This window comes from Fundulus heteroclitus, chromosome 16, assembly GCF_011125445.2.
Source record: "Fundulus heteroclitus isolate FHET01 chromosome 16, MU-UCD_Fhet_4.1, whole genome shotgun sequence".
In the NCBI taxonomy this organism is placed as follows: Eukaryota; Metazoa; Chordata; class Actinopteri; order Cyprinodontiformes; family Fundulidae; genus Fundulus; species Fundulus heteroclitus.
Window position 1 is genome coordinate 26,503,034 of NC_046376.1, and position 21,387 is coordinate 26,524,420.

At 40.3% G+C, this 21,387-nt stretch overlaps 1 protein-coding gene across 1 annotated transcript in view; it reads left to right on the forward strand.

Moving 5' to 3' along the window:
• llgl1 (LLGL scribble cell polarity complex component 1) overlaps nucleotides 1-21,387 on the forward strand; it is a 58,772-nt gene that overhangs the window by 13,108 nt on the left and 24,277 nt on the right. Inside the window, exons 3-4 of the mRNA XM_012873099.3 lie at nucleotides 20,989-21,070; nucleotides 21,154-21,314. Coding sequence (XP_012728553.2) covers nucleotides 20,989-21,070; nucleotides 21,154-21,314 — 243 coding nt within the window. The remainder of the gene's footprint in view (nucleotides 1-20,988; nucleotides 21,071-21,153; nucleotides 21,315-21,387) is intronic.

A 21,387-nucleotide genomic window follows, 5' to 3' on the forward strand; every position in this document is an offset into this window, starting at 1 on the left:
GTGTCATTGCAAAGTGTAAAATACACTTTTGGTTGTTTATTGGGAAAACCTACGCTTGTTTGATAATCAACATGAGCTATGATGCAGCTCTGCAAGCCTTGGCTATGAAAAAAGGCAATTTTGAAAATCTGGCCACATTGCCTGTCGAGTAGTAGCCTCTGACTGTATCACAGAAAGTAGACAAACGGTCATCAGGGGTTTCGTCTGTCACCATTTATCCCAAAGTAGTTTTTTTTTTTTTTTTTTTTTTTTGTTTTTTTTTTGTCGGCATTGTTTAATCTGCCAAACCGATGTTGGTTTTACCCAGATATGGTGGTGCCCAGGCACACAGGTGTGCATCACAGCCTTCCAGCAGTCAGAGCCAGGCATACAGCCACTGATGTCTGTGGAGTAGATGGAGTTGGCTGCTTTGCAGAAACAGAAAATGAACTCAGTTCAGCAGCAGGGCTGGATAGATACTGTGTGTGTTTTCGGTTCTTGTTTAGTGTCTGTTCTCCGGCCGCGCTGTCTTCTTCTCCTGTCGGATGATGTTTTGTTCGCTTGTGTTGGCCTTCATAAGTGTGTTATTTGATCATACCCATTCTTCGCCTCCTACTCCGAGTTGTTATTAAGTCATTGTCATGTCCTGAGAGGTACAGCTTTGACCACAGATTGGGGCTCAACAGAGGGGGCAACAGACCCCCCCCCCCCCCTTCCTCAGTGTGTGCTGAATGGGATCGTGTGCGGGGGTTGATGGGCGATCTTAAGCAGTCTGTCTCCTGTCCTGGAATGCATGTTGCACTGCCCTGGGTTAACCCCCCACCACCCCCTACTTTGTGTGTGTATCCGTGCATGCTTGTGTGAATTGGGAGAGTAAGAGCTTTGTTGCTGAGTCTAGTCTTAATAAAGGGAGCATTTAAAATGGTTTCCAAGACAACCGGGGCAGTTGCCTAGGATGAGGAGTGCTTGCAGCCGGGAGGATCTCAAACCCCTGCACCCCAGCAAATCGGCTAGCACAGAGTTTTGTGAGACAGAGTTTTCCTTGAAACGCGTCAAGTTTTAGCTGGAAGTTGAAACTGATCACATGATGGGTTTTAAAGTTCACCTCTAGCTGGATCACCCTGAAACTGTGAAGCTTCAGTATCAGTTCACAGAGCATAAGCTAATATTTGCACCCGCGCGGCAGAGCTTTGATGTGTGTTGTTTACAGATCGCTGTGGTTGACGGCTCTTTCTGCTATCTTGTTGGGCACACACAGCAGTTTGGGATCATTTGCTGATTTCCTAAATTGTTTAACTTGACGAAATGTGTTGGGTCCAGCTTGTAACCTTGTAATCTTTGTTGTCCTGTTCCCAGTTTGACTGTAACTGTGGTCACCACTGTTTAGCGATGTGAAACGGCTGCAGAGATGCGGGGAAATGAGCGCTTTCAGACTATGATTCATCCTCTTTTGGGGCGTCATGCAGTCGACTAATGTTCAATGGAAAAAAGTTATTCTTATTCGTTTTATTTCACGTTAACCCAAGTTCAGCTTTACAGCTAGCTGGCCTCAGATTGATTATTCATTCATCCAAGTTAAGTTGATTTTCATTGTTTTGAGAGCTTCTTTTTTTTTGTGCCTTTCTCCTCTTATCCAGTTATACAACAGCTGCAAGTTTTGTTCCTCTTTGCTCTCGTCAGCTACTGGCGTTAAATGATTCACGCATCACAATGACCAGTGTCATTAAGATCTAAGGAAATATTAGTGCATGTGTTCATTTAAAGCAAGGCAAGTTTACTTGTACTGCACATTTTAGTACAAAGACAATTCAAAGTGCTTTACATGATTAAAACATAGGGAAACAAAGCCAGAATAAAAGCAAGTAAAAAATAGATGGAATAAAATGTAGGAAAATTGAAACGAAATAAAATAATTTGTGTCAGGTGTGGGGGGGGGGACTGTGTTTGCAACCAACCGGATTTCCTCAGTATCTGCTGCTGGCCGCTAAGACCGAATAGATGGTTACAGACTGGATGGTTACCAAGTAGACGATTAAACGCAACCTTCACGAGGAAGTCGAATCCAGAAAATAAAGCTTTCTGTGGTAACGCACCTTGCCTTGTGTGGAAAAGTAATTGTCTCCTGAATCTAATAGGCGGTTTAACTAATAGCTGGTTCTTGGCAGATACAATTGCCATTAAGTGTGATAATTAGCGGTGCAGTTTCTATACCACTCGGTAGGAATGTTAGCCCACTTATCATTGAACATTTATTTTAATTCAGCAACATTGTTTTTTGTTTTGTTTTTTGTTGTTGTTTTTTTCCACCCATCGGCGGCCTGTTTAAGTTCATGCAACTGCGTGTTGATCAGGTTTAAATCTGAACATTTACAAGGTCCCTCCAAAAACCTCCCCCTCCATGTTTTTTCTGAGTCATTCAGATGTAGACACGCTGGTGTGCTTTGAGTCATTGACCCGCTGCGTAATCCAAGTGCATTTGAACTTCAGACCAGAAACTAATGGCTGGACATTTTACATCAAGATTTCCTGGTAGAGACCTGAGTTCATGCTGTCATAATTGGGGGAAGCAAAGCTGGTCCAGACTGTCAGACTACCAGCCTGTTTGTTCTTTCTCTGAAATGCTGGGTTGTAGCAAAAGTTCCCGTTTGTCTCGTCAGCCCACTGAATATTTTCCTAAAAGTCAATATGATGTTGCTGCATGTTGTCAGATATGAGGCCTTCAGCGTTGAGATGTTTTTTTTTTTTTTGGCTTCTGTTGTGACCTGGATGAGTTGTCAGTTTTTCTCTTGGAGTAAATTTGGTTAACCAGCTACTCCGTGGAGGATTTTACCACTTCCAGATCGAAATAGACCGTAGAGACAGTTTGGTAACTCTTTCCAGACTGAGAGATGTCCAGGATTTAGTTTGGTCACATTGTGTTGCTTTTTGACATCTTTTAGTCTGCTCAGTGTTGTCAGACTTGTGCTTTATAAGCGATTTAAGGAATTCAGCCGTCCCAAATCCACGGCCATTCATGGCAACTCTTGATCTAACAACGGGGCTTTCTGTTTTAACATCGGTTGGTTTGGATAGATTACTAAATGAATTCCTCATTTTAAAACTGCCTTTGTGTATCTACTCAGCTCCATATGTCTTGGTAGTTTTGAAGTTTGTTTCATTTGACACATTTAAGTGATAAAAAGAGTCAAAAACAGAAGGACAATCTGTAGGGGACTGGTTTTTGTCATTATCACATGAACGGGCTCTTCTCCACTATTACCTGCTTCACTCAACTCGGCTTCATAACTGCATTATATTTCTGTCTTCTGGATTTGTGTAAAAATCGACAGCAGACGATACTGTGAGATTAATGGACATTATTTTCCTCTCACAATGCCAGACTCAGAGAATGGCCGTCAGAATGTTCTGTTAAATATTTCTTGAACACGTTGCACGCTCATTCTTCTCATGACTCGCTGCACATGCTTCATCTGTTCAGAAAATACCTGAAGGCGTTTTGCAGTAAGTTTGTTTGATCTGGCTTGCTCCCTTGCCTAAAACACAGCCCTAATTTATATTCCTCGATATGCAAAAGACTTTTGAATTCCTAAACTTTCCCAGGCTTTAGTGTCTTAACTTTTTCCTTCACCCTTTGCGCTCCACAGTTGGTGCATTCGGCCTGTGTCAGACCCCTAACCCACACGCCCTCGTGAGCGAATGGCCGCACACGTACAGGCACTTGGCAGCGGGCTGAACGGGCCTGGTTTTAGCGACGAAGGGAAAGGATGTGTGATCTCCCCGCCGTGAACCCGGGTGGTGGGCTGCTGAATGAGGGAGTTGCTGCGTGAAAAACGCAACATTTATCTGAACTGACAAATCAAAGCGGCCGAAAACCCTCAAAAGGGAAGAAACCTTGAGGAAGAGAAAAGTGGACCGTTATGGTTGTGTTAGCTCGCTGCTCAGCGTTGAGAATCTGGCTTTTTGTGTTTGATACATTTCTCTCTTTGCCTGAAATATTAGTAGTTTGCTCTAAGGAGAATGTTGAATATATGTATTTAAAAATGACTAAATCTATATTGTTTTTTTTTATTTTTTTTAATTTATTTTAGTCTATGTTGTTGAAGCCGTCTGCTTCCCCGGGTTCGTTAATTCGTTGTGCAGGACTTTAAAATAATAACTCAGCCATGGACGCAGAATTTCAGTTTCACCTTTGCAAAGGGGAGAGATGGTACACCTGCCGATTCCGGGCAACAACTCTCGCTCTCTCTCCCGCTCAGGCTAGTTTTATTAAAGTTAGAACACAGATTATACAAAGTCACACAATGAATGACGCACACATCCTATCGCTATCTTACTCCCTAATAACTATCTTCCCTCATTATTTTCTCCAGCTGCATGTGAACTGGAGTTTCTGTTCTTTCCCACTGCCTCGGACTGGCCTTGAAAGTTCTCCTGATACTCATACACAGAACCTATTCACATTCTCTTCTTCTGGTAAACAGACAGGCCTCAAAGCAAATATATTGCACAATAAAAGCATGTTATACCTTCATAAATGTGTACTAAAAATGAATCAAAGTTAATACATTCCACAATTCCCCCTTTTGAACTCTTTTAAGAGTTCACCCATAAACTATTGCAGTAGAAAACCCTAAATTTACTGGTTTGTTATAACACCTTTGGTAAATACTTGATTATATTGTAATGGTAATAAGTAATAAAAGAAAAACACATATTTTCCCAAAAACGGTAATACTTCTGGTTAAATCTTATACATGCATCAGCTTAAACCCAGTGTCCTCGTTCTCCTCCTCAGGTACTGTGACTAACAAAGGCATCATGACTCTGGGGTTCTGTTTCAATGGTGGAGGATATGAGGCGGACCGTCAATGAGCAAATGCATTGCATGCAACAACAATCACATGTAATCAATAATGCTACAAATGCTGCAAGAGAGATAAAAAGAGATGATCAGACTTTTTCACTTGCCAAACTCACCAGTCATCCACCCCTCGAACGGGTTAGAGATTCCGGAGTACTCGTGCATGGTTTCTGAGACCGTGCGCAATCCTTCTAATTCTTTTATTACTGCCTATGGTTACCACGATATTAGTATAATCCAGATACAGCCATTTGAATAATTTCTTAAGATGCTCTATGCTTACATCACGTATATTTACATTTTGGTGCAAAATGAATTTCTTTTAGCAGCGTCCCCTATTTCTTCTCATGCATGTTGTATTTTGCGAAGCTTATTGTATCTTAGAGGTACCTCTTTGAATCTTATTAAAACCCTTTGTGGGTTTATTAAACTTCAAAACATATCTATATATGTATTAGATGAGTTAAGTAAAAAGTTAAATCCCTCATATTAGGAGCCAAATCCCAAATGTTTTCAGACCAGAAACTCTTGTCCGAATGCGTTTGACCGTCTTATAGCTCACTAATAACAGCTCTGACATAAAACAATTAACATCCTAGGGGTTTAATAATAATCTTGATTGTTTTTAATCTGAACGTTTTCTCCTAATCGCATCCGCCAATGTGTTTGTTTCTAATGTGTTTTTTTTTTTTTTTTTTTTGTGTACAGGAAAATCTGAAGTGAAATGCAGGTGTGTCTGCCAACTAATAATTTTTTTTTTTATTTATCTGCTCCACTGTCCATAATTAATTTTACTACCGCACTTTATAATATCACAAAGGTGGACCTGAAAGGTAGTTGTCGCCCTCCGACTGTAATTTAATTCCACTCCGCCATATTGTTCTAAGCACCAGTCATTGGATGCTGCTGTAATAGCGCGTCTTTGTGGTCTTCCTAGGTGGATCAGCTGGACATGTTCAGGAATGGAAAGTCGCAAAAATACCACAATATACCTGTAACAATAACAACTGATATTAATAAACCTCCTGCAACACAACCCTTAGGGGGTTTGGTTCATGCTATTTTAGTACCCCTGTGGAAAAACACCTGTGGAGAAACACACAAATTTCAACAAGAAATGCAAAAATACATATATAAAAACAATTTTTTTTTTTTTTTTTTTTTTAGTTCTCTGAGTTCTCTTTTTTCTTCTTCTCTCTGAGTGTAAGAGCTGCTACAACACCATGTGGTCAGGTAAAAACCACTACTTCCGCCTCTTCTGTTTTATGCTTTTTTCTTTTTTTTTTTTTTTCTCTGGAGAAGGAGAGCAGCTCACTGCCCACTTCTTCCGCCTCTTCTTCTTTGTTCTTCTGCTCTGTCTCCTTTGCGCGATTTTTGTGAGTGAGCTTAAGCTCACTGAATCTCTCTACGGGTTTTATTATGACCGTGGTTGAGTAGAGGATTCACCGATAGGCTCCCTTTCACAGCGTTGTGGTGTTATCCTGTAAATCCTGGCACACCTGATGTTTGAGAGCGCTGGGGTTCCTCAGTGGCTGCACACTGACTCCAATGATACCAGGTGTCGCCTTTTCCTTTGAGCCTGACTGCGTGTGAAGTGCGTTCCACCGTCTGGTACGGGTTGGTCCACCTTGGTTCTGACCACTTTCTTTTGATGACTTTCCCACTCTGGTTCTGCGCTGGTCTCGGTGTTTCCTTTGGCACCCTGTGGTGGGACCTCACGGCTCCGCACTCTGGTCAGAGCACCCTAAATCACAACCCCCACTTCTGTCCTTCGTTGACCTTAGCGCGCACTCAGCCGAGGTCTGGGGGTTTGTGGACCCTCCTTCACATTCCTTAGGAATCTCCAATATAATCTGAAACTACACAACAATCTTTAGATGTCAAATTTCGTGTGCTACCTGTGAATCCTGGGAGGTTGACGTCGCAACCCCGAAAAACTCCTTCCAGTCAGAGAGTGCATCCTGTAATGAAATTAACTGAACACTCCAACAAGAAACAAAACTTTACCCCATATCAATTTAGTCTGTGCACAGATTTCAGCCAATTATTTTTCAGATGCTAATTAATCCTTACCACCTTTTATTGTTCCATCTTCATCCTGTCAGGAAACCTATTTTTAGAAATGTAATAGTTAATGAGACATTTTATCATAGTTTCTCTGTTCTCTCCTTTCACAGGCCTCTGGTCATCCTGTAAAAGAATTCACGCACGCACACACAAACACTTTTAAACCTCGGATGTGAATCACCGTGTCTGTGGAATCAAAAGTTAGTTAATTGTGGTTTGAAATCAAAGTACATTTTTTCCTATAACGATGTCCAAATCTTCCTTGGATTAAAATGACCACACATCGCACACACACTACTTTACACACGACATTGCTGTAACCTCTATAACCCCAGATGTCCTATTCCGGGTGCTTCAGAAAAAGTTCCTGTTTTAATCCTGGAGGAAACACCATCAGGTCGTTTTACAGCACCTGTTCTACTTTAACGCACCTCTGAAGCTGCTCTGCTCCACCTACACTCTTCTTGTAATTAATCAGTGAGAATGCTATACAGCCTTCTCACTTATTGTTTTCCTGTTTTTCTTTATTATTATTATTACGTCGACGTCTAACTACGCCCGCTTACTTCATCTAATTTCAACAATTTTGGTGTCAAAACGTTCGGCTCGTTCCCGGCATGCCTGTTATATCTAATGGTTATGGTTAACTTTTACACTTTTTAAAATATTTAACTTTTTGTGCGATTTTTTTGGCTGTTCCCATTGGAATCAATGCAAATTGCTTCGAATTCCTTCAAATTCTTCCCATTCTTCTAATTGTTCTTAATCTTCAAATTCTTTCAAATTTTTTTTGAAAATTTTTCTAATTTCTTCAAGTTTTTCAAATTCTTCAAATCACTTTAAATTCTTAATTAAATTTATTTATTTTTTCAATTCTTCAAATCTGATTTCAATGTTTTCTGCATCTTCTGCTCAATCATTCTGCAGATTAGCTTTCTCACTGGCTGTTACGCAGGAACAGCTTTTTCTAGTTCCTCTCTCAGTTCCTCTTCAATAGATGCCATTCTCATGTCAAAAATCCTGCACCCTGTTTTTCTATTTTATGTTTTTCTAATTTTATCTAATATTTACTGATATGTACATCCCCCTTTTGGAATCAAACTAGTTTTATTCCAGAAACAACAGTAAAATGTAACGTTCTGTTTTGGTCTAGGTTTATTGTTTGGTGAAGTTAGTTCTCTCCTGCCTCAGGTTTTATTTCTTTTGTAGGTTCTATCTTGTTTTAGGTTCCTGTTTAGTCTGTGTATGGTTTTAAGTTTTCCGGTCTTGTATTAGTCCTTATCTGTGCTCTGTGCTTTGTGTTATCCTCAGTCTTAGGTTTATTCTTCTGTCAGCATCGTTATTGCTTCCACCGTCCTATGGTTAATTAGTTCCCTCTGCTCACCTGTTCGCCTGTTTTATTTAAGCCTCACTTGCTCCTCAGTTATTTGTTGGTCCGTCACACTCACATGCCCGTGCTCCTGTTCCTCCTCGGTTACTCTCTCTGTTTTGGTAAGAGCCCCGGCACCTTGATTCTGTTTTGGATTACCTGTTTCAGTTTACTCTGCCCAGTCTGTTCGCCAGTTCCCGTCCAGCTTGTTTGGATGTCTGCCTTACCTCTATTTGGATCCTGTTTATGTTCACCTGTCTTCCATTAAATCCAGTTTAAAGGAATAACTCTGTTCTGCAGAATATCGGGTTCTGCTCCACACCCATCATTACATAAGAAGCTGTCAATAATAGTCAATGCAACTGCATAGGGTAATCTATGGTGAAGTAAGAAGAAAAAAAAAAATTTCCTCGAATCCTGAATCCAAATCAAAATCTTATTCAACTTTATCATACCTGATATTTTCCCGAGGTCCCTCAAAGGTTGCGTGAGATCAACGTACCCACCATGTAGTTGTCACAACAGCCATTTAGTCCCAAAACTATAATGTGTCTTCCACGCGCTGTAGTTTGGGTTTGTTAGAACGCTTTGCTTGTTATTGGAGGACACATTGGTTGTTCCTGCGGAAAATAACACAGCCCAGGAAAGACACGTTCCTTGGCAAATTGCTATTTTATCTTTACTAACCTTAAATGTAAGTGGAACACATGAAAGTATTCCCACCTCCGTGGACCTTCTGCTGATTAATGATGATCAGTACTTTCCCGGCCATGGTAACACTTCAAACTCATGTTTGAAATAAACTTATCAGTTACATCACAGATAATTTAAAAGGTATCAGTATATTTTAAAACAACAAACCTGCACACTGGTAGGAGCCCAATCAGTTGCCTGAAGGGAATGTTTAACCACGCCCCTACTTCTTTCTGGTGCTCAACATGGAGAGAAAGAGAAATGTGTGAAATCGTTTCATCCAACATCATATATCGTTATAAATTGTTCAGCAGTAGCAGCTGCCAAACGCTCAGGTGCCACATACATATTCCTAGAATGACTGTCTGTGTTTTACCTTAAAGAATCATGATACCAGTCTGTGCGGTTGCTGTCGTAGAACAGAGTGACGTGTGGCGGGTCAGGTGGGAAGAAGAGCAGGAACCCAGACGTTGCATCTTCCATAGTTGGAGAGAACACCAGTTGTAGCAGGCTCTGTTCTCAGTCCTCCATAGATGCTAGCAATGCTTTCTCCCCCTCAGGTCACAACGGCAGACACTGTTTCTTCTCTCAGTATCATATTCAGAGTCCACAACTCAGAGGCCCATATGTGTCTCCAGTGTCCACCAAAAGTTCATGCAGTCTTTTCTGCTGACAGCTCGGAGTCTGCAGTGCTCATGCAGCTGGCCATGCTCAGGGGTGTGTCATCAGACGAGTTATCCCCTTGCAGGGGTACTGACCTTGTGGAGGTGAGGTCATGTCAGGACTTGGTTGCTCCATACCAGGTGGACCTGCTGGTGGGGTGAAACAGCCCACAGGTGTTCAATGTCCAGGACAATCACGATTGTATGTCGATGGGTGCTTTAACATGTCCACCATATCAGCTCCAAACACTCATCCATCACGCCCTGGGTTCAATACTCGACGCCACACTGACCACCAAGCCATCTGCTTCCACGTTCAGCAACCAACAGACCTGTAAATAAATAAAGAATAGAGAAAAGGAGGCAATAGGCAAGCCTCCTCCTTGGAGTTAATTAAACTGAGGTGACACCTTCAGGGTTGAAGATCCAACTGCTGAAACATCACATGTTCACTTTTTATTTCACTCACTTTCTGTTTCGTTCCCTGTAATGGCAATTTAAATAGTAGATCTTGTAATACCTTCTTTTTTTATTATTATTATTTACTCTTCCTCTCCCCATCCTGAGCCACATTGGAAAATTATGTACCAAATGTTTTGTCCCAGCGAGCATAATCACAATCAGCTGTAATACTGAAGAGGACAAACCCTTTAAAACCATTTTTCTGAATAATTCACCGCTGTTGTGGGCCCCAGTCAAATTAAGAACCACTACTGGGGTGGGTTAAGGGAGAATGTTTTATAACTCCATCTTCCAAGTAAGAAATTAGTAAAGAAAACAAAGTTACATCTGGCATGTAGAACGTTCAAGCATCATTTTCAATATAATTTGCAGCAGAAGAGGGCACACAACCATGTGTACCTTTAGTCAAATTATCTAATTTAAAGAACGTGTTTACATTAAAAAAAAAATCCTTTGGGATCTGCCCTTTAATTTTTCCAAATCCTTTTTTGTTCCTGTTGATTTCTGTCCCTCTGCAAAGTTCCACTTCTGTATTAAAACGATTTAAACCAGCAACATTCTTCATAAATTCTTAAACATCAGCAACTCCATCTGAGGATAACTGTAAAACTGATGCATGACTAGACGTAGGGCTGATAAAATCTATCTAATCAACCGGGTTGTACTTTTACCAAACAGCTTTAAGTTCCATTTTAACTTTTAACTTTTGTTTCTGCTAACTGGTGATTCCTAGACCTACAATTAGCAGAAGTTGTTAGTGAGCTAATTCCTGCTTTCCTTAGATCAACCAGATTTAAGTCTAGTGTATTATATTCAAACTAGGGCTTTCAAACTATTAAAATTTTAATTTCAATTAATCTCGTATTCTATCTTTTTATTTCTGAAAGTATAAAAGCTCATTTGGGAATTTTAATATGCACTTTTGCAATAAACCACACTAGTTAAAATTATGCTTATACAAAAACTATTTTTCTTTTTAGGTACTTTTCAGAATTGGAATGACAACATTCTGGTGCCATAAAATAATAAACCATAGCCAATAATGAGCTAACTCACAAATTATTATGCCCTGATGTTTACACAATGTATAAACAAATGTGTGAATAAATAAATATTTCATGCTGAAATATATATATATTTTTAACTCCTAAACACAGATATAAGTTTTATTATTCATTTATTATTTACTCTCTTTATCAAACACATATTCCTGAGCGGTCCCTTAGTTAGTCAAATGCAGAGACAGCAAGTCTGCCTCTAGAGGGGAGGGCTGCGCCCTGAGCAGCAGGCGGAACATACCAACTATCAGTGACCAATCCTCGGCTGTTTTCAGCGAAGTTGGGCTGTAGGTGTAGTAACAGATGACAAGTATGGTTGATGGGTGTTTCTAATAATGTGTTGTTCCTGGGGGTGTCACCAGGAACCGTTAATTCTCCGCCCAACACATTCAGATGTTTTCATCATGGTCAGTTTTGTTTATCATATCTATTGTCCTGCTTTAGGTCAAACTGTCCCCCCGAGGTTTGCCTCAGCTCAGTGTAAAAAGTCTCCCCTACACATAATCCATCCAGCTCCACTTCTCCCATATAATCTCCCCATATGCTGTTTGCCAAGTTAATAAAGTTATAACATTACAATCTAAAAAAGACCCTACTCTATTATTTTTACAGCTGTCATGAATCCATTGTCAAATACAAGCTTTGTGCATTAATAGTGTAACTGAATACTTTCCCCACGGCTCTGGTTAACTGTACTCCATAATTAGGCACCCAAATAACACAAAAACAAAAACCTTTATCCCCAGTTTCAATCATTTGTAACAAGCCTGAGATATATTTATTTAAGTCATGTTAATATCTACGTGTTTAAATTTAATTTGGGCTGGACAAACTTTTATATTATTAATTCTTAAGTCTTTTTCTCTTACAACCGTTTAGTTAAACCTTTCTGTTTAATGGAAGTTTCCAAAGTGCATTTGTTTTGAATGCTGCAGACATTCAGCGCAAATAAACACTTTTTGAAACCATGGTTTTCTAGGATTTTAATCTGGATTATTTTCCAAAGACGAACAGAGCTTTCACACCAATAACACATACAACAAGACAATTAGACGAACAAAACACACACACGTGTCTTTCCCTTTAACAGTATTTTTCACAGATCATGTTTGAAAAGTTTAGATTGCCGAAATATATTTTGCCGAAATATCACGCTTATTGGCCAACGCGCCTCTGTCATTCCACGGGGAGGTTTACTTGGCAAAATTGCCCCGCACCGCCGTAACCGCTCAATTTACCGGCTGTCCGACGCCGCGCCTCCGCAGAAACAAGGTTCAACATCTCGCCACTCGCCTGTCATCATTTATCTCATTACGTTTCACGTTTTTTTTAGTCATTTTCCCCCACTAGCCGAGATAATCATCTATTCGGTCCGTTACTAAAATGTTTCCCCCGCGAAACGCTGCGCTTCTAAAGTTCCGTTTTTTGTTTTTTTTTGTTTTGTTTTGTTTGTTTTTTGCCTCGACTAACTGCTGGTTGCACTTCAGAACGCTCTGCTGAGCCAAAAAAGCCACAAAAAACATCGATCTGTCATCCCATTGATATCCATGCTGCACAATTCTATTTATTTTCACTAATATCCTGATCAAATGCACCGTAATTCTCTTACGCTTCAGTTGCTATTCTCAGCTCTGTCATACGCACAAATCTACACACACAGACTTACACACAAAAACCCATTTGCGCACAGACATCAATCTCCGCGGATCCAAGCAGTCTCTCCCCCACTCACTCAAACAAAATGATCTCATTTCCACAGGTACAATATGTTGTACAAGACAGACAGACAGCTTGCGCGTAGTGTTCTGCGAGACGTCTCTCTCTCTTTTTTTTTTTTTTTATATGAAAACTCCTTGTTCTAAAAAACTCCCAGAGTGTTGCTCTGTATTTACCTTTTAGATTTCCCGATTTATTAAAGATAGCTTCCTGGAATTTTAGCTATTTTCTGTTTGTTAAGTCACCTCTTAAACCTGAATTGTATTATTTTACCCATGTAGCTAAATGTTAAATTTGATCAGAGTGGGTCCTGCTGTTTAATATTATGGCTCATGCAAACCCGCAGCAAATGGGGATCGCTCGCTTTTTGGCGTTCTCCCCCAGTCAAGCACTCAACATTCAAACTGTTGTTTTTTTTTTTTTTTGTTTGTTTTTTTACAAAAGTCTGTCATAGCTGATTGTGTGTTCAGCCAACAGCTCATTCATTTTATCTTTATCTTTATTCCCTGTCCGATTCTCGCTGGGTGTGTGTGTGTCCAGCTCACGGCTCATAAACCGGTCTCCCTGTTTCTACGTCAGGTCACGGTTTGTTTAAAAAAAAAAATTTAAAGCTCACAGGACTTTTTCTTGTTGTGTTATCCGCACAACTTATATTTTACTCTGTTCTTAGTTCTGTAATGTTATATCAGAACTTTATTGCGTCTGTAATCGGAGCTTCACAGAGTCCCTCTGTTATCTCCGCATCCATTCAATGTGTGTTGCCTGATCTCGCTCAACCTTTTATGTAGAATTCGAGATTTCTCAACTTCTCGGGCCTCTAACCCAGCAAAAAGACGGTTCCCCGTCGAGAACCGCAGTGAGCCGCCACGCTCGAGAAACACCTTTAGATTTCCGAACTCACAGGTCTTCCTCTATTTCTGTTATTTTAGGTCAGAACTATTTTTGCCTGGTCTCGTTCTCTTTTCTTTTCTCTCTTTTTTTTTTCAAAATTCTCAATACATTTCTGAACCACACTTTTTCAGTACTGCTCCAAGGCACTCCAAAGCATTAATTTAGCAGATTTAGTTCTACTGAGACTTGGGACACTTAATTTAGACTATTTTTCTAAGCCGAAAATGCAGATTCAGGTTCTGCCTACCTTGTTTTGTTGTGGCCAGCCAGTGTCCCTCGTCCTTTCGATCCAATCTGAAGTCCAATTCTGCCTGTCACCCCGAATCCCGGACCGAGCCCCCAAATGTTGAAGCCGTCTGCTTCCCCGGGTTCGTTAATTCGTTGTGCAGGACTTTAAAATAATAACTCAGCCATGGACGCAGAATTTCAGTTTCACCTTTGCAAAGGGGAGAGATGGTACACCTGCCGATTCCGGGCAACAACTCTCGCTCTCTCTCCCGCTCAGGCTAGTTTTATTAAAGTTAGAACACAGATTATACAAAGTCACACAATGAATGACGCACACATCCTATCACTATCTTACTCCCTAATAACTATCTTCCCTCATTATTTTCTCCAGCTGCATGTGAACTGGAGTTTCTGTTCTTTCCCACTGCCTTGGACTGGCCTTGAAAGTTCTCCTGATACTCATACACAGAACCTATTCACATTCTCTTCTTCTGGTAAACAGACAGGCCTCAAAGCAAATATATTGCACAATAAAAGCATGTTATACCTTCATAAATGTGTACTAAAAATGAATCAAAGTTAATACATTCCACAATGTATAAAAAGAAACTGCATATTGGATATTATCGCAACTGTGTTAATCAACTTGTTTAACATGAACAGGAATAATTGTTGCTCTTACTGTTTTTTAAATCTGAGCATAGGCTCATGTTATACATGTTTGCTTTAATAATATTGTGTAAATACTGTGAAGCTGGGTTTTTACTGAAGGTTATGGAGCTGTGAGAACCCTCTACATACAGTGAAACCACTCTTTCACGACATCAGAGCTGCTACAGCAATACAAAACGGCTGGTTGACTTTTATACATCCGATTTATGCCAGAATAAGCTCTCTAATCGGGTATCTTTTAAAGTCATTTATTTTTTTTCTTTTACATTTTAAACAATTTACCTACATTTATTTGTTTATGGTCCATGGTGTGCAACTAGCTACCAGTGGGAATAGAAAATTGCTTCACAAATGAGAAATGTCTTTTAAATCATAATATATTTTCTGCCATCTATAGTGCTTCAGTAAAGTTTTGCTTTGACAGTCCAGTTGGTCATTTTTGTTCCTGCTTAGCGTCGATGTGAACTGAGCAGTTCACTAAATCTGCGAATAAGGTGGGTGTGTTTGTTTGGCTTGTCTTGATGTTTGTTTTTCATCAGACCGTTTTTTCCTTTCCAAGAAATGGACGAAGCGAGTTTGAACGGTGGGCTGTCGGGACTTTAGGATCCAATCCGTTAAACTTTTCAGACGCTCCGAATCTCATCTTGCCATTCAAGCTCAGCTGTGCGGCAGTGTGTGGTCAGCTTGTACACTAATTCTTGGCTCCGCGGGGTTCGTCCTCTCTTCCTGTCCATCTCTGTGTTCTGCCACATTTCTGGGTGTGCTGGAGGGTGGTGGCAGAGGGTCCAAAGGGGGGACAATGGCTTCTGTTTGTCCGTATTCAGACCGTGAAATCGTTTTATCCCCGCTAACGCGCTCTCTCTATCTCCCTCTCTCTCTCTCTCTGCATCACCAGGCAATTCCACTTGTTTGTGTTGTTTTTAATTTTTTTAATTGGTGAGCACAATTCAGACCCTCTTACAGTAAAACAAGGATGTTTTCTTTTGAATTGTAAAACTTGGTTTTAATATTTAGCCTGTGGGCAAGTCGAGGGTACGCAGTGAGGATTATTGATGGATCAGGTCTGGTTAACGGATTAGGATAAACACCGTCAGTGGGGTTGTTTGCAGTGGGATAAAGTTTGAGTCTTTATGGAAGAGACTTTTTTTCAGCTTTGCATGTCAGTGCATGGTTCTTTGTCTTGTTGGGTACTTTTCTAAATTAAGATCTTAAATTTTGATGCAACCAGCTTTTGTATCGCTGCTTCATTTGTAATTTGAAACTTTTGTGGTTTAGTTTCTCTGGCTTTCTGTAAAATGTCTCTACTTGTATTTGTGTTTTATAGCTTAAAACAAAATAACTGCTGGGTAGAGACTTGTGTTCTGTTTTTGTTTTTAAATGCACAATGTTAATCAATTAATTCATCTTTTTGATGTCCTACCAGCTTAAAATGCGGATGAGGGCATGTCGTTTCTGTTAAGGTACTGCCTTTAAATGGCGATCCTGTTTTAGCCCAAAGCTAAAGATTTCAGAGGCAGTGATAGGTCCAAAAATTACTGGAGACTGCAGACAGATTGTCATATTTGTAAATCTATATGGCTTCAAGAAAACAAAGGGTGGTAAAGGGGACGTGTCAACACCAAGGACTTGTAATACTGACCAATAGATAGACCCCTTCTGGGGGAAAGAGCTTAAATCAGACGAACTGAAACATTTAATGAGGTATTAGCACAACAGAGGCCTAATCTATGTAAGGAAGTGCTGACTTCATCGCTGGGAATCCCTCCACCAGCTGTTCACTGACACCATGCAACCAGGAAGCTGTTGAAGTCCGTGTTCCTCTCTGAGTTGTGAATCATGTGTCACACTTCCAGGGTTTTTGTGACTGGCTGTAAAAATATCTCATTATCTTTCCCCCCGTCTTCCTGCCTGATGGATATTTTTGAGTGGTGTTAAAAAGATTGGAAACAGAGATGCTTGCAGTCAGAGCTGCCCCAGGGCGGATAAAAGTCAAGGCTGTGACTTGGTCCCAAATAGTCATTACTAAACCCCCCCCAATAGTCCCCACACACACATTCCTTCCCTCCAGCCTGTGTTCGGGGAGCTGTACGGGTTTGTGATGAGAGCCGTGGCCAGCGTAACATTGCTGCCATACAAACCAAAAGCTAGACGCCATATCTTCTGTCAAATGTAATTTTGTACTTTTGTAATGTAACGTATTGAACAGGTATTATTGCACATACTTGTTCCTCATTTATGGATCTCAGCTGTTATGAATTAGGTTGACTAAAATGAATGGATAAGAGATGCTGAAAAAAATATTTTTTTTCCTCAGGGCAAAAATTTCAAAGCTGTTTCTTGCTTTTTTTAATGGATGCCAGATGTCACGTTTTTTTTGTTTTGTTTTTTACATGTGGAAATATGATATAAAATATGCAAGCATTCATACCGTTTTCCCATTTCGTCACAATGCAACCACAGGCCTCAGTGTGTACCACATGAAAATGCTCGTCCTGCTTGAAAATAAACCTCCACTCGTTCCAAGTCTTTTTCAGCCATTTGCAAGTTTTCTTCCTATATCGTTCACATCTGGCCCACTTACCTGTTCCTGCTTTAGAAAAGCAACCCCTCAGCATGGTGCTGCCACCATGTTTCATTGTGGGATGTTAGTTTTCCACTGCATAGTTGCTGCTGCTGTTTTTTTTTTTTTTTTTTTGTTTTGTTTTTTTTTGTGTGTAGGCCCAAAAGTTTACATATGGTGTTTTCTGTCCAGGGCATCTTCTTCCACATGTTAGATATTAACATCAGGTCATCGCAGTAGTCAAGTCTAATTTCTAGCATCTGAGACTAATTAGCAAAGTCAGGCCTTATCCTCCTCATAATGCCTTTTGAAAGGGTCATTCATGCTTTTATCTATTTTAGTCTGGACTACGGCATCTCTCTGTAACGTGGGATTGACCAGGTTCTCCTTCCATCCAATAGACCGCCCACCTATTGATGCCAAGAAAAGGGTGTTAGCAAATTCCCCCAATATTGTGCTCTCTTCACTGGTTCTTTGTTCCTTTTTTAGATTTGTTTTGATGCATTTGTCATTTTTCTGAGCTACATGGTTGTCTGTGTAGAGCTCTTAGATCAGATGCTCTGGATGACTCCTAGGACTCTACTTGTGTCTAGAGGAGACCGGGCCTTTAGCTCCATAGGACGGTCTCCCTCTTTCTGTGTGGTCTATCAGAACTCTGAATTTAAATCACATTTAAAAAGCCATCTCATCTTACGGGCTTTTAACGGCAGAGAGCACGATGAGTTGGCCGGTCTTGGCAGTGTTTGCGCTCTGCTTTTATTATCAGGATCTTATCTTGTATTTTTATTCAGGTCTGCAGCACTGTGGTTGTCTTATAAAATGTTAGAGCGCCTTATAAAGCCTTGATAGAGTTTTGCGGTTTCCCTACACAAAAGTAATTCAAATGTGGATCTCAGCAGCTTCTCCAGACTCACCATGGTTCTTCAACCCCCTCCTTGCCTGTGCTATCATTTGAGCTAAAAGGAGCCGAACGCAACCTTTTTTTTTTTTTTTTTATTATAAAAAATATTTTGAGTCTGTCACTTTTCCTTCATCTTCACAATTATGTAACACTTTGTGTTGATCTGTCACATGAAATCCATACAAGAAAAAGTTGTAACTACAAATGCGTATAAGTATCAAAAGCTTACAAATATCTTTACAAAGACACTGAATGATTTTAAGTACTGCTTTGAAAGTTAAATATTTACTGAATCATTTACCTAGTTCAAATCGGTCACCTTTTTGTTGTCTGTGTTTTATTGTGTGAACTGGCAGTTCATGACCCGTGAATGAACGTCGGTCCCTCCGACACCTCGACTCCCAGCTGTTTGAGGCATTTGTTGTTGTAGTGAATAAAACGCAGAGCCAGGAAGTGACAGCGCTCAGGAATGCCTGTATAACACTCTGCTCGGCCTCAAGGGGATCAGCAGCGGGCTGGGGGCCAATAAGGTGGGGCTTTAATTTCAAAGAGAAAGACGACCAAGCTGGCGCGGATGAGCTGGAAACTGAGGGGTTACTACGAATGAGAATAGGAGCTGAGAAAGGGTTTTTCACCACAAAACCCTTATGGGCCCCCGCTTTCTTTGGCTAGAAAGCAGAAAGAGTGGTGTAAGGTAAGGGTTAAAACGCTGGGGAATGGCAGTAAAAGCTTTGAGTTTATGAGTATCACACATAATGGAGGGAAGAAGTGGAAACATTGAGCAAAAACAAAGGTTGATCTCTATCAGAATACACAGAATAGGAGCAGATAAGTCTAATAATTAGGGCAATAACATGTTTTTTTTGTCAGAAGAGATTCTAAACGGTAACAGGGTTGTGAGTAACTTGTATTTGCTCTGACTCCCACAGCCTTATTATGTAAGCGTTGGGTTTAAATGTGTGTAAGTACTTCACACAGACCCACACACTTCTTCAAGTGTGAGCTCAGTTCTACTAACGCTGCCACAGTTTTTATTGTGGCCCTTAGTTTATCGGCTCTGCTTCATTTAGTACACGCAGAAAAGGACTTTAAATAGCTGTTAATTACACAGACTCAAACATCTAGATGAGTGGTTTTAGGCATGTGCGTCAGCTAGCGTTGATAATTGCTATGGTCTTTGTTTTATAGTTTTCTAGTTTCTCCTCTATTATTGTACTGAAATACTGTCTTCTATTTTATAGGTTAGGATTGGAACCTTCACGATGTGGGGGTTTATTTTATTGCTATTTTTATTTTTTAAGGAGCCTGGGTATTTAAGAATTTTTCCATATATTGTCTTGATTTCTTGCATTAAAAGTTTAAAGTACCTTGATATTAATGTGCATTTCTGCAGCTGTTTTTCTGCTGATTTCATGACGTCTTGAATAGATGACTCTGAATTTTGGGTAAGACTTTTGGCCTTTTGTAAAGCTTTTAGCCGTCCTGTTGTGATTAGCAGAGGCAACATCATGCTGCCCATATTTCAGAGAGCAGCTGTGGTTGAAGACTAAATGTTTACGAGGTTATCATTTTAAACTCTTGACATCTTACAATTGATTAGCATGGTTACCAATACTAAAACCTCAGTTTTGGGATGTACATCCCAACAGTAACCCTGAAACTTCCTGGAAGCTGTTAGCATGTCCAACCCCAGGGTGTTTTGTGATGGGTTGAACGCTCAAATGCATAAAACGAACTAACTTGGCTGTGATCTGCTCAGCTCCCTGTTGCCTGTATTACGTCTCTTTCTCTCACAGCCTGAATAAACTGCAGACTTGGCTCTCAAGATTGCAGTAGAAAATTCAGTTCCTTTTTAAAGTAGTTTCTTACTTCCTGTGACCTTATTTAAATATGAGACTGATACAGAAAAAAGCTTGCTTTGATTCCTCCTTCCTGAGGAACGGCCTCCACCATGAAGGTGTTGTCACCACAATCTGGTGGCGCCCACACATGGACCATTCCCTGATTTAAAAGCCATTATCAACTTTCTGACCAAGCTGAAAACTTTCTGTTTCTAGTCACCAGCGGATTTCTACCCCCCCCCCCTTTTTTTTTTTTAGTGCATCTCTTGTTTGAAATCCAGATTAAAAGTTTTGTGGCATGTTCTCACCAGTACGTCAGGGTTCAGGGCCGCACTTAAAATCATGTCGCAATGACTTAAGTTATGAACACAGATAATCTCCATTACATCTTGATGCATTGTTTTAATGCTGTCTGGTAAATATCCAATCGGCATGTAGAACATTACACAATATGATGAATTAAGATTCAACTAAACTCTAAAGCATATTAATCACATAGCAGTTAATCATTTAACATAAAACTTTTTTTTTAAAACAGACTTGAGCAGACTTTTTAATCTGTTTTCAAGTGTTGTGCAGAATATTCATACCAATCTGTGTTGGTGAATAAAATAAATGATGTTTTTGCGACAGGCGGGATTAGTGGGTTAAACTGGTTTCAACACTATGACTGCTTTCTTGAAATATTTCCTAAAACCTAATTTTGTCTTTCAAAAATAAACAAAACAAAAAATCAAGGGCAATGTGTATAGCAGGTTTTCTTTCAGCCAGCTGACCAGACGTCCACAGCAAACTGTTAGCGGTGTGTTGTTTTTTTAACGCCATAAGCTTTTGAGTGGCGACCTTCATGAACTGAACTTGGACTCAGCATTTTGGATTCTCCAGGAGTAGCGCTGCGTTTCTCTCATTTCAAAGAAGGCCTCGCTAGAAGAGCAGGTGTAATTTTGTAATCTTTTTACCTTATTGTACGTACTCGCATGCAGAAAATGTCTCCCGGGTTGTGGATTTCCTTGACCAGAACTTTTCAGCTACGGGGCTCCTGGCGTAGAGTTCACAGGACTACATAAAGACATCACGGCTGTCACACAGATCCACTTCCTACCTGGTCAGGTGAGGCTCAGAATTCCTCTTATCCTGCAAATCAAATTAACTTTGAAATAATTTTTTTTGCTCATGTTATTTCTGCCTGTAAGGGTCGTCTCCTGTCGCTGCTGGATGACAACACGATTCATCTGTGGGAGCTGGTAGTTGGGCCCCCCAGAGAGGTGGGGGGGACAAAGAAAGAGGGTGGAGTCTGTCTTAAACAAGTGGATAGCTACACCCTGCCTGGAAGGCCTGGGATTGAGAGCTGCAGGTACAATGGAAAGCTGTTGGAACAATGCTACGGTTTAGTCTGTAGCTTCTTATTGTCTTAACCACATTTTTTT